This window comes from Pelobates fuscus, chromosome 3, assembly GCF_036172605.1.
Source record: "Pelobates fuscus isolate aPelFus1 chromosome 3, aPelFus1.pri, whole genome shotgun sequence".
Classification (NCBI taxonomy): Eukaryota; Metazoa; Chordata; class Amphibia; order Anura; family Pelobatidae; genus Pelobates; species Pelobates fuscus.
The window spans coordinates 298,910,459-298,924,907 of NC_086319.1; the positions used below are offsets into that span (position 1 = coordinate 298,910,459).

Consider the following 14,449-nt stretch of genomic DNA (forward strand, 5'->3'; position numbering starts at 1 on the left):
CTCTTCATATGTGAAACAGCTCAGCTGCTTGAACTTCTGCCTCCCTCCTCTCAGCTACCGGCTAAGAGTTTTAGCAGCTGTTTCGTTTTGGTTTTCAAAGAAGGACATTCCTTAACCATGTAAGAGAACCAGCCCAGTGAGGGACATGATCACTTGGCAAGAACATGAGCAGAAAATGGTATGTCCTGTGTGTAGAAAGAAACGTCCTCCCACCCCTTACTGTAATCTCAGCATGTTTCAAAGACCTGGTGCATGTTCTGCAAACCACAGGGTTTCCCCATAACATTGCTTGTCTGTGACGCCAACACGACACTTCTCTAAAGAGCAGTGACACAGGCGTTTCATTCAGAGCTGGGTCAAAGAAGGAGCTCAATTAGCGAATGCCAAGCACAGTGGGACACGATCCAGCAGTGAGGAGGGCCTCGTAGGAGAAAAACTGAAAATGGACAGGTAAATGGCAGGTCACATACTACTGTTCTTCAGGTTTACAGAGTACTGCAATGTCTCACAGTAACCAACGTTAGGACACAAAGCTTGCTGCGCAACAAAAAGTTAACAATTTTTTCCACAAGGTGAATTTCTCTTACATTTTTCAGAATACTTAATGCAGAAATGTTAATAGTGTTTTAGTGTTTTTTTTATTAGACTTGGCTTGAGTCATCTCCAAAACACTGCTTAGCACCACGGTGAGATGTAAACTGCGGAATAAGTTAGCACTATATAAATGTTAATATTAACAATAGTCATATAGAAAACTATAAGGCAGACCACAGTGCTCTAAATGAGTAATAGACAACCTGTTATGAAGCAAGAGAAGCCAACAAGTATTTATTAACTGGTTTCTCACAAATCCTGAGTGAGAATCATCAGTTCCATTTAGAATCATATTTAAAGTTTGGAGTTAGCTAAACTTGACATTATTACTATTTTTTATGAAGCACTAACATATTCCATAGTATTCTTAAAAGGGTGGACAGAATATGTGAGGGACCTGCGTAAATGAGCCTACAGCATGGACTAACATTGCATAACTTCAGTAAAATAAGCATTCATCAAACCGCATTTAAAGTATATGTTTTCTTGAGCTCATACGTGTCAGTTTATAAATTCCTATTTTTTTTTCTCGCTGAGATTGTTTTTATGCACACGTTACTAGATGGTTTTAAAGACTGGAATATTGCAGATGACTTCAATTAAACTGGAATATTTTCGTAACGCTATCACTTTCCACTCCTTTGAACACAAACAGCAGGCTTTGGTCTACTGCAGCTTCCTGCTGCTGGATTTTAACTGCCATTACCATCAGCCAGCCATGAACTTCCATACTGCTTTCATGCTTCATGTCATACATATATACATGGAAAACAACACCAATGATACATGTTACAGACATGCATACCATGCCTACATATCTTACTTACACCTATTTCAGATGCCCTAAGTCAGTGAGACAGACATCCCTATATAGGACACAGATGTGAGGTTATGGTATATATGTATAAATAATTCTTAACAATAATGATTTATTTATGCTTTTAAGAATGTTGACAAGTTGTGATCAGAAATTGTGTACAAAGATATTTGTGTGTATGACTAACTTATATGGACTTACCAGGAAAAACTATGAGAATATAAGAAAGGAAACTGACGTGATGAAAAAAGGGAAGGAAGTGGGAGAACAGGGAAGGGATATAACTACCAAAAACTTTAGAACTGACAAATTTTGTTTAGAATTATGCAAATAAATACATTCCATATATGTATATGAACAGTTAGTTTCTGGTTCGCCTCTTATAAACTAATAAATACTATTACCAATAAATGAAAATATTAACCAAATATGTGCCAAATAATTGTGTACTAGTGTACTTTGCTAAAGTGGAACTGTCACTACACCGGAAAAAAGTAAAAAAAAAAAACAACTCACCTCTACTGCTCTCTCTCTTTGGGGTGACTTTGCCCATCATGCCTGGTGCAAACCTGTTTTATTTACCTTTTTCCAGAGACGTTCCTGCTCAATTCTCCACCTCCGCAACGTTAACGCGAAGGAGCATGACCTTCTCCGCTATGGGCCACTTAAAATGCTTCTCATAGAGGAGCATTGGAGACCCGAGAAGAGTGCTGGGTGCGCATCCAAGCTTTCTAATAGGAAATCATTTTATTCAATGCTTTCCTATGATCTTCCGCCTTATGTGACAAATGTTTACTTGGTCAGTGCAGCTGAAGTGCCTCTTGTGGCTGTCAGGAATACAGCTACTTGAGGCTCTGTGTAAACATTGTAGTTTCATAAAGCCTGTTTGAAAATAGTTTATCACTGACTCAGTGGCGTAGCATGGGTTGTCAGCACCCGGGGCAAGGCAAGTAATTTGCGCCCCCTAACCCGTGGATTTTAGCATAGTGCGTGGAGAGAGTGCCGTTTGTGCGTGGAGAGAGTGCCGTTTGTGCGTGGAGGGGTGCTGTGTGCGTGGGGGGGTTCTGTGTGCGTGAAGGGGTTCTGTGTGCATGAAGGGGTTCTGTGTGCGTGAAGGGGTTCTGTGTGCGTGGACGGGTTCTGTGTGTGTGGAGGGGTGCTGTTTATGTGTGGAGGGGTGCTGTTTATGTGTGGAGGGATTTTGTGTGCGTGGAGGGGTTTTGTGTGCGAAGGGGTTCTGTGTGTGTGGAGGGGTGCTGTTTATGTGTGGAGGGGTTCTGTGTGCATGGAGGAGTTCTGTTTAAGTGTGGAGGGGTTCTGTGTGCATGGAGGGGTTCTGTTTATGTGTGGAGGGGTTCTGTTTATGTGTGGAGGGGTTCTGTTTATGTGTGGAGGGGTTCTGTTTATGTGTGGAGGGGTTCTGTTTATGTGTGGAGGGGTTCTGTGTGCGTGAAGGGGTTCTGTGTGCGTGAAGGGGTTCTGTGTGTGTGGGGGGGTTCTGTGTGTGTGTGTGGGGGGGGGGTTCTGTGTGTGTGTGGGGGGGTTTGTGTGTGTGTGGGGGGTTCTGTGTGTGGGGGGGTGCTGTTGGTGAGGGGGAGGAGTGTAGTGTGGGTATGGGGGGGAGGTTAAAGCATTGATATATTTATATTTAAAAAAAAAAAAAAAAACCACTTTTTTATTACTCCCCTCCCCCCTTACCTTTGGTCAAGGCCCAGGGGAGAGGGGGAACAGCTTCAATTCAATCCCTGGTGGTCCAGTGGTGGCGCGTGCTGTTCAGCCTGCAGCTCCTCTGGCTGCAGGCTGACTTCGCTCTCCTCCCGCGAGAACAGCAGGCAGGTCGGAGTGTTGCCATGGTACTTCCTGATATTATTTTTAACTTTGTCCCTCTAATTTAAGACTATGTCCTCTTGTTGTGGTACTTTTTCTTCTTTTAAATATAGTCTCCTCCTTTACTGTGTTGATTCCCTTTATGTATTTAAATGTTTCTATCATATCCCCCCTGTCTCGTCTTTCCTCCAAGCTATACATGTTAAGATCCTTTAACCTTTCCTGGTAAGTTTTATCCTGCAATCCGTGAACCAGTTTAGTAGCCCTTCTCTGAACTCTCTCTAAGGTATTAATATCCTTCTGAAGATACGGTCTCCAGTACTGCGTACAATACTCCAAGTGAGGTCTCACCAGTGTTCTGTACAATGGCATGAGCACTTCCCTCTTTCTACTGCTAATGCCTCTCCCTATACAACCAAGCATTCTGCTAGCATTTCCTGCTGCTCTATTACATTGTCTGCCTACCTTTAAGTCATCAGAAATAATCACCCCTAAATCCCTTTCCTCAGATGTTGAGGTTATGACTCTATCAAATATTCTGTACTCTGCCCTTGGGTTTTTACGTCCAAGATGCATTATCTTGCACTTATCCATATTAAATGTCAGTTGCCACAACTCTGACCATTATTCTAGTTTACCTAAATCATTAGCCATTTGGCTTATCCCTCCTGGAACATCAACCCTGTTACATATCTTAGTATCATCAGCAAAAAGACATACCTTACCATCAAGACCTTCTGCAATATCACTAATAAAAATATTAAAGAGAATGGGTCCAAGTACAGATCCCTGAGGTACCCCACTCTTGACAAGCCCAAGCTTCGAATATACTCCATTGACTACAACCCTCTGTTGCCTGTCACTCAGCCACTGCCTTACCCATTCAACAATATTGGAATCCAAACTTAAATATTGCAGTTTATTGATAAGCCTTCTATGTGCAACAGTGTCAAAAGCCTTACTGAAATCTAGGTAAGCAATGTCTACTGCACCACCCTGATCTATAATTTTAGTTACCCAATGAAAAAAATCAATGTTGTCTCTGATCTTGAAATCTATGTGTTTTTAGATGTTCAACAATCCTATCCTTTAACATGGTTTCCATCACTTTCCCCACTACTGAAGTAAGGCTTACTGGCCTATAGTTGCCCGACTCCTCCCTATTACCTTTCTTGTGAATGGGCACAACATTCGCCAACTTCCAATCTTCTGGGACTACTCCTGTTATCAATGATTGGTTAAATAAATCTGTTAATGGTTTTGCTAGTACACCACTAAGCTCTTTTAATAGCTCTGGGTGTATTCCATCAGGTCCCATTGACTTATTTGACAGTTGAAATAGAACCTCTTCCTCTGTAAACTCACGTGTAATAAATGACTCATTTATCCTTTTTCTTAACTGAGGTCCTTTTCCTTCATTTTCATCTGTAAATACCGAACAAAAATAGTCATTGAGGCAGTCAGCTAGACCTTTATCCTCTTCTACATACCTTCCTTCTTTTGTTTTTAATCTAACTAATCCTTGTTTTACTTTTCTTTTCTCATTTATGTATCTAAAAAAAGTTTTGTCCCCCTTTTTTACTGACTGTGCTATTTTCTCTTTATGTGTGTGATTTGAAAGCTCTTATAACTTGCTTAGCCTCTTTCTGACTAATCTTATAGATCATTCTGTCTTCCTCACTCTGGTTTTTTTTTATAATTACTAAATGCTAACTTTTTGTTTTTTACTATTTTGGCCACATCTGCGGAGTACCACAAGCCTAATGCAATTTTCTGTTGCCTTCAGTAGTGCAACTTTTAAATAATCCCATTTCTATTGGACTCCATTTAAATTGCTCCAGTCTGATAATGACTCCTTTACACATATTCTAATTTTAGAAAAGTCTGTTTTTCTAAAGTCTAAAACTTTTGTTTTTGTGTGGTGTGACTCAGTCACTGTTCTTATATTAAACCACACTGACTGATGATCACTGGATCCTAAACTTTCACCTACAGTAATATCGGATACCAAATCTCCATTTGTTAACAGTAAATCTAGTATGGCCTCTTTACAAGTTGGCTCCTCAACGACTTGTTTTAGAGACAATCCCAGTAGGGAGTTTAGAATATGTGTGCTCCTGGCACAATCAGCTATTTTTGTTTTCCAATTCACATCAGAAAGATTAAAGTCACCCATGATGATAACTTCCCCCTTCATTGTCATTTTAGCTATTTCCTCAACTAGTAGATTATCTAACTCTTCAATTTGTCCTGGGGGCCTATAAATCACACCTACACGAGTTACTGTGTGATTACCAAATTCTAATGTAACCCAAACGAACTCTATGTTCGCCTCACTAACTTTTATTAGGCTAGATTTTATGCTATCCTTCACATACAGGGCCACTCCTACCCCTTTCCTGCCTTCCCTGTCTTTTCTATATAAGGAGTATCCTGGTATTGCTATGTCCCAGTCATTTTTCTCATTATACCATGTCTCAGTAACAGCGACTAAATCTACACTATCAGTTGCCATTATTGCCATAAGTTCATGGATCTTATTCCCTAAACTGCGAGCATTTGTAGACATGACTCTAAGCTTATCATTTTTAACACACTTGCTACAGGCACCTTCTGTCCTTGTTTTGAGGGACAATTGGATTGAAGTTTTATCACCCTTTTGCGCCCCTCCTAGTTTAAATACATCCTAGCAAAACCTCTGAACTGCTCACTGAGAACGTTTGTTCCCTTTTGAGAAAGATGCAAACCATCTTTTTTTGTACAGTTTATTTCCATTCCAAACAGAGCTACCATGAGAAATAAAGCCAAATTCTTGGTCCCGACACCATTCACCAAGCCACAAGTTAAAGTCCCTAATACGCATCTGCCTGTCGTTCTGAGTGTTATGCACAGGCAGAACTTCAGAGAATGACAGTGTGGAAGCAACCTGCCGTATATCATTGGCAAAAACACTAAAAATGTCCTTAACCTCTGAAACCTCATTGCAAGCCAAGTCATTTGTCCCTAGATGGACTAATAAATCCAATTCGCCTTCCTGCTTTGCTCGCTTAACAATATTACAGATACGTCTCCTGTCTCTGTGAGCAGTAGCTCCGGGAAGACACCTCACAAGACCACCATTGTCCATCTCCACACCTCTTATGATGGAATCCCCTAACAACAACTGCTTTCTATTAGGCCTCATCATAGTCTCCAAGCCTCTCTCTCCACAACACCACTAGCCTCAGTGCCTCTCTCCACAACACCACTAGCCTCAGTGCCTCTCTCCACAACACCACTAGCCTCAGTGCCTCTCTCCACAACACCACTAGCCTCAATGCCTCTCTCCACAACACCACTAGCCTCAGTGCCTCTTTCCGCAACACCACTAGCCTCAGTGCCTCTCTCCACAACACCACTAGCCTCAATGCCTCTCTCCCCAACACCACTAGCCTCAATGCCTCTCTCCACAACACCACTAGCCTCAATGCCTCTCTCCACAACACCACTAGCCTCAATGCCTCTCTCCACAACACCACTAGCCTTAATGCCTCTCTCCGCAACACCACTAGCCTATATGCTTTTTATCCACAACTCTAAGTCTACCAGATCCTACAGTGATCCATCTGCCATTCCTAGTATGTCTCTGCGGCAGTGGCTTTGCAGCAGTTCCAGCCTGAGTTTGTTTACCAGATAATTTACAAATCTCAGTCTTCAAAAATACAATCTCCTGCCGCAAGATAGAGAACTGTCTACAGATTAGACAACAACCAAACCTCCAAAAAGTGGAACGTGAAACAAATGCATAGCAACTATTACACTGGACTAAGTCTGCCATTCCAATGAGGTGAATAATTTAAATCAAACAAATCTTAACTTTTTATTTATCCTCCTGAATACCTCAGATTACCTCCAGGTTATCTCCAGAATATCTCCAACCACACTTAGAAGCAACACTCTCCAGAATATCTCCAACCACACTTAGAAGCAACACTCTCCAGAATATCCCCAACCACACTTAGAAGCAACACTCTCCAGAATATCCCCAACCACACTTAGAAGCAACACTCTCCAGAATATCCCCAACCACACTTAGAAGCAACACTCTCCAGAATATCTCCAACCACACTTAGAAGCAACACTTAGATGAAGCAACCAAGCTATATTAGCCAAGCTAATGACAACAACCCTTATATACTCCTAAAATCACCACCCACTAGGAATGTTTAACACCTGGGAAGGCCTCTGCTTATTTGCAAACAATAGCTAATTAAACAGCAACCAATAGCAAGTAGCTAACTAATCAAATCAAATGCCTTGTAATTACCAACAGGAAATCAAACCTAGTGCAGTCAGTAACCTTTTCCTACAGATGAATATTACCTGTAACAGTATAAAAGAAAAACTCTTAGCACAACTCTTAGACAGTTGAAGCTTCTGTAAAACTCTCCAGAATATCTCCAACCACACTTAGAAGCAACACTTAGATGAAGAAACCAAGCTACTTCAATGAGCTGTACCTATAGTGTCTCTTTAAACTCTGTATGTGCAGTGTTTCATAGCGAGATGCTGCACATACAGACTCCAGGCACCATGACCACTACAAATCACTCAAGTGGCTATGGTAATTGGAGTAGCCCTTTAGGATAAAGGCATTTATTTCATCCTGCCTAACTTCCACAAAATAACAAAAACATAATCTCGTATTGCTACATTTAAAAAAAAAACTACAAACAAAATTACGGAGACAGGATACAGTGATTCAAGTGGATCTGTTACTTTTTATATATAATCTTTATGAGCTACTGGTTAAGACAGTGCTGGAATTTTAATTGAAATTTCAATGCACTCTAAAGATATCATAACACAAAGTAAGGACTAGATTGTCTAATGGTAAAGGTTGACGAAAGCTGACAAAAGGTAGAGCTACTCTGTCAACTTTTTTCCATCCCAGCAGCCTTCACCAATAACGGCTGTGGGATTCAGGCTCTGTTCATGGAGGATCCTGCAGTTTTGTGGGATCTTCCATAGACCTCACAGTTATACTCTGGAAACGGTGGGCGTGGTTCCTGGCAGCTGAATTGCCAGGATCTTCAGTATTAGTATGTTGGCGGCAGTCAGTCAGGGACAGCGTGAGGTACACCAATGAAGGATTTACTGGGGTGAATAATCCAGCTGAGGTAAGAAAAAAAAAAAACACAATTACCTCCGGCGCACTTATGTGGTCTGGGTGACTTTGCCTGCTCAAGATGCCACAAGCACACTCATGTGAGCTTGGGCATCTACAGAGAAATGGTGTAAGAGTGGACACGATCTCGGACATTTCTTCAGTATTGCCATACACGGACACGCGCTGTGTATGGACCTGCAGAGATTAGTTGTTCAAAAAGCTCACAAGTGATAGTTCTGCTCTAATTACTCTTGGCAATGTGTATTATTATTGCAGAAAAAGTCCACATAAAAATTCTATCAAATATTTTTACATGTAAATTTGTCTACCATGAAAAGGAACTTGAATTTAGCTTCTCCCATTATTCTTGATTTATTAACGGGACACTATAGGCACCCAGACTACTTCAGCTCATTGAATTGGTCTGGGTACAGTGTCCCTATTGTACTTAGTGCTGCAATGTACAACATTGCAGTTCCAGAGAGCACTAAGTCTGCCTCCAGTGCCTGTCTCCCAGACAGCCACCAGAGGGTTCCCTGGATTGAAACAGACCCAATATTTGACGCTGGACATCATCATGCTCTGCATGAGGACATCCAGCATCAGATTTTTCCCCACAGGAAAGCATTGATTCACTGCTTTTCTATGGGTAGTTCTAAAGGGCGCGCTGCATTTGCCACGCATGCGCATTAGCGTCTGCTAGTCGGGGGATGGGCGGAGCGTCGTCCCCTGCCGAGGGACATCGGTGCTGGAGTCAGGTAAGTAAATGAATAGTATCTAAACCTTTTTTTTACCTGTGCGGGAGGAGCGCAAGGGAGGGGGATGGTAGGGGGAGCTATAGTGCCAGGAATACAGCGTTGTATTCCTGACACTATAGTATGCTTTTAAAGGACCACTCTAGGCACCCAGACCACTTCAGCTTAATGAAGTGGTCTGGGTGCCAGGTCCAGCTAGGGTTAACCCATTTTTTCATAAACATAGCAGTTTCAGAGTAACTGCTATGTTTATGAATGGGTTAAGCCTTCCCCCTATGTCCTCTAGTGGCTGTCTCATTGACAGCCGCTAGAGGCGCTTGCGTGCTTCTCACTGTGATTTTCACAGTGAGAGCACGCCAGCGTCCATAGGAAAGCATTATGAATGCTTTCCTATGTGACTGGCTGAATGCGCACGCAGCTCTTGCCGCGCGTGCGCATTCAGCCGACGGGGAGGAGAAGAGGCGGATCGGAGGAGGAGAGCAGGAGGTGAGCTCTCCGCCCAGCGCTGGAAAAAGGTAAGATTTAACCCCTTTCCCCTTTCCAGAGCCGGGCGGGAGGGGGTCCCTGAGGGTGGGGGCACCCTCAGGGCACTCTAGTGCCAGGAAAACGAGTATGTTTTCCTGGCACTAGAGTGGTCCTTTAATGTACCCAACTTGTGCAGTTATTAATGTAATGTTAAAGTGTAAAGCTCCACTACACTATATTTGACAACACAAAACAAATAATCCGATAACAATAATATGGTAAAAATAGACTTTTGAAATCTATTTCACATTTTATGTTTAGTGATGTATAACATGTTTTCCTTACTGATTATGTGTAACATGTTCATCCTCACCTTGCGACACTAAAAATAATTGCCTTGCCAATAAGTGCGGTAGTGCCGTTCAGCGGCCATGCAGCAATATGTCTGACCCCTGCAGCATGTTGATGGACGCCGGCCGCTGTGGATCTACACCAATTTGTAACCCCACTTCCGTTCAACGGTATGGACGACGTCAACGTGTGCAAGACGTCACATAAAGAACGCACACGCACTTTCTGGGGTAAAAGGCCAGTTACGGCCAATCGGATCCACAAGAAGGGTATTTAAGATTACCTACTCCTTCTACTCAGTGCCCTGTCGTGGTTTCCCTTAGTGGTTGTCCGAGAGTGTGTTCCTGAGCTTTTATTTCTGGTATTTGACTTTGGCTTAGTTTGACTTCCCTGTATTCTGGTATCCCTGACTTTTGGCTTTCCCTCATCGTTGTGTCTCATTCTGTGTCCCCGACCTTGGTAAGTATTCTGACTATTCTTTGGTACGTTAAGTCTGGCCATTCTAAATTCAAGTAATTTTTTCTTTGGTTTATAGTGTATGTATTGGGGTTGATGTGTACTATGGTCATTGCTGCCGCCCAGGAGTAGTGGGAGTTTGAGGGCAGGACTTATTTTTGTATATTTGTTCTTCCCTCATATAGCTCGGATGTCCAGATTGATTCTAGTTCATTTAGCAGTTTTCCCAAACATCAGACTTGATGAGGGGTAAAACAAGTACACTTTTATCGGCACACAAACACAACATTTATACACTTTAAAAGTATTTATTCACCTTCAAGAGGGTGATCAATATCAAACAAAAAATAGTTTCCTCCCTGGCACCACCAAGTCTGGGTCTGATATCAATCAAGCACGTTAGCAAGCTTTCTATTCTCACGGCTAGGTGCCCTCGAAGGCACAGATTAGGTTATTCATTTGCTTGGAGACTTTATTTTAGCACGTTAGTGAGCTGATTACCCTCATTGCTAGGTGCCCACGAAGGCACAGTTTAGGGCAAAGCCTGTATACTTTATCTTAGCACGTTAGTGGGCTAATTACTTCACTGCCAGGTGCCCTTGAAGGCACAGCTCAGGGCACTTATTAGCAATAGATTAACATATATATATCTTTCCTTATACTAGGTGCCCATGAAGGCACAGTTCAGGATTACTGCTAACCAACGTACAGGTTTGCTATTACAGCTAGCCACTAACTACTGTACAGCATTGCCACTATAGTGCTTACTTTGACTATACCCCCCTGCATACTTATTGGGACCCTGTTGTACTCTGTACATACACTGTGGTATTCCCCAGGGGGTTGACAGCCTGACAACCAGTGTGACTATACCAAGTCTTACATACCTAACATTAGCTGCTTACTTATCATTATTAATTTTTTGGCTCTACCCTCCTGCATATCCATTGGGGTCCCTGCTGCACGTTATTGCTACACAGGGAAATTACCTAGGAGGTTGTTAGCCCTTGCAGCCATTGATGCTAGCTACTGTACAACTTTATCGCTATTCTAGCGAAGTGCTCACCAAGGCACATACCAGCCATACAAGCTATGTCTACTATGGGAATTGTTTAGACCGTTAACATACTCTTCTCATATAAGCAACGTGCTGTTTGTTGAGCTATATCATACTATATACCCATTGGGACCCTGTTCTATACACACACTCCTTCACACAGGTGTATTCCTAAGGGTGATATCAGCTCATGTTTTTATATATATGTGTGTCCTTTTTTGATTGTTCACTGTCTTTCCGTTTATGCACACCCAGCAATTGTAGTCATAGTCATCTCGCCTGCCCCAATTATCCATTATTGAGGCAGTAATACATAGCTACTTTGTTAGTCTTTGGTGTGTGTGTTTTTATTTCAATTTATTAAAGTATATTTTCTTGATATCTCTCGCTATTTAGGGACAGTCCCCTTTCTCTTTTTGTTTGCATTCTTTACGTAGGGTTATCCCCTGTACTGTCCTATTAGTATACAATTGACGACTAAAGGGCTTTTTTCTTATTTATTCCAAAAGGTTTCAATACCATTCTCAGCCCGCTGGGAAATAGACTTGCCTAAATACATACTTTTCCTCTGGCTTGGACTATTAAAGTGTATATTTCCCATTACTTACTAAAGTGCTTGTGTCTCATGACTGACCTATTGGACAAATTGGGTGATCCCAACCTAGGACAGGATGAGATCACCAACGTCTTTTCGATTAATCCACTCACCAACAGTGACACTATTAATAATGACATAAATTTCTCTTTTTTTGCCATTCAAAAATTATACCAGGAACAAATTAGAAGTTTCTGGGAATTGACTAGCTTGAGACAATACTCACAACAAAAATTAGTACCTAGAGGTTTGCGTCCCGACATTCTCCTGCCAGATAAAATACAAACCGAAGTACAGCTCAATGAATGGAACACCATTCTTTTAGACTGTTCCTTCCGGTTGATGGATTTTTTGATCAAATTAGAAACAACCAACTTTGACGAGACTAATGTTAAATTTCAAAACGAAATCTCAAAAATAAAAAGCTTCAAGTCTGACAATCTGTATATACCTATGGAAAATAAGTTACAGAATAACATCACTAGCTTTAGACAACATTTGAAAATAAAAAAACACCAGAAATTCCAACGTGATTTCAAAGACTTCAATAACGGTGAGATTTTCAGACAAAAAAGACAGTATAACAGGAGACCGGGTAATTATAGAGGGTCTTCATCCGGTGAGACCGATTGGTCAGACCAGGACGAACCCCCCAGACCAAGACGCAAATCGTCATCTAGAAGTACTGACCGCAAAAGAGATTTCAGTGTCCAACCATACCGTAATAAGAGCATACTCAGGAATACTGACAGATCGGTATCCTTTCTGGATATTCCCATTCCATTGGAAATTAACAACCCCCCTACCCAGTCTAGTGCACAATCTGCGACTTTTTTAGAGCAGGATCCCCCGCGACAACAACGGGGGAGACTCAGGGACAGGGATCGGTGGGCGTACAAAACCCAGGGCCGGACACAGAGGACTTAACATCGAATAGAATTATCAATCTGTCAGACTTTCCATTACTACCACGCCATATTAACCTTCTCAGTAAAGGACTTTCCTTTGTTCCTACTCCGACCTGCAGCAATTTTAACTGGTCTAAGGACATAAATCTATTTGGTAGAAAATTAGCTCTCAACATCATGTATGCTAAACGCGACCAACAATTGGCAAATGAGTTAGGACTGTCTCTAAAGGATTATGAACTTTCTAAAACACTAACCAGCCTTCTAGATGAACAGGATCCTCTAAGACCCCTGACTAATTTCAAACCTCACAGTTGCTTTACACCCAACTTCAAGGACACGCCACACATAGACCTCTTTGTGGAAATGTCGCTTAACCAATTTGAGATGACATCTAACCACATGCCCATCCCCAATAACCTAAGCCCGCAAGAACGTCTAGCACTAAAAGAACTCCAAACACTTGAAAATATCATTATTAAACCTGCTGACAAGGGGGGTAACATTGTTCTACAAAATAGACATGACTACATCAATATGTGTATGATCCATCTTAATGACAGCCTTAGTTACAGGACCCTTCCTTCTGATCCAACCACCATATTCTTAAGTGAGCTAGACACCTTACTAACTGAAGCCAGGACACAGCAGGTCATTACTACAGAGGAATTTAAATTCCTATTACCTCACAAGAACCCGACAATCGCTACGTTCTATTGTCTTCCCAAAGTACATAAAGGTATATCCCCACCACCAGGTAGACCTATAGTATCTGGGAACAATTGTTTAACTGAGCGTTTGAGTCAATATATGGAGAAGATTTTACATCCAATTGTACTAAGGTTACCCTCATACCTCCAAGACACTAAGACCGCTCTGCAACTTTTGCATGATATGTCAGTCCCCCCATACACCATGCTAGCCAGTCTTGATGTGGTGGCTCTGTACACCAACATACCCCACCAGATGGGGCTTCTAGCCTGTAAATATTTTTTGGAGAACACCTCGTACAGCGATTCACAAACTGTGTTCTTTATCAATGCCCTTCAATTTATTTTGACCCATAACTACTTTACATTTAATGGTCATTATTATCTGCAAATCTCAGGGACAGCTATGGGCACTACTTGCGCACCGACGTATGCCAATCTCTTTTTGGGATGGTGGGAGCAGCACATAGTTACTTCAGCGAAATTTGACCAGTTTAGAGGTTATATTCTAAACTGGCATAGATACATCGACGATGTGCTCCTGTTTTGGACTGGCCCCATTCAGATTTTTGAACAGTTTGTACAAACTCTCAATGACAATGAGATCAACTTGAAGCTCACACATGTGATCGACGAACGAGAATTAGTGTTCCTAGATCTCAAAATAATCCTCACAGAAGGTGGCAGTATCCAAACTGAATTATTCCGAAAATCAACCTCGACCAACAGTCTCCTTCACTGGGACAGCCATCATCCTTTTAAGCT

At 41.9% G+C, this 14,449-nt stretch overlaps 1 protein-coding gene across 4 annotated transcripts in view; it reads left to right on the forward strand.

Moving 5' to 3' along the window:
- Nucleotides 1–317: 317 nt before the first annotated feature.
- DENND4A (DENN domain containing 4A) overlaps nt 318–14,449 on the forward strand; it is a 165,452-nt gene continuing 151,320 nt past the window's right edge. For 2 of the 4 annotated variants that reach the window (XM_063448761.1, XM_063448764.1), the window contains exon 1: nt 320–450. In XM_063448761.1, coding sequence (XP_063304831.1) covers nt 443–450 — 8 coding nt within the window. In that variant the 5' untranslated portion in view covers nt 320–442. Of the gene's footprint in view, nt 451–14,449 lie in introns of all 4 variants that reach the window. The other 2 variants (XM_063448760.1, XM_063448763.1) reach the window with 2 other exon arrangements.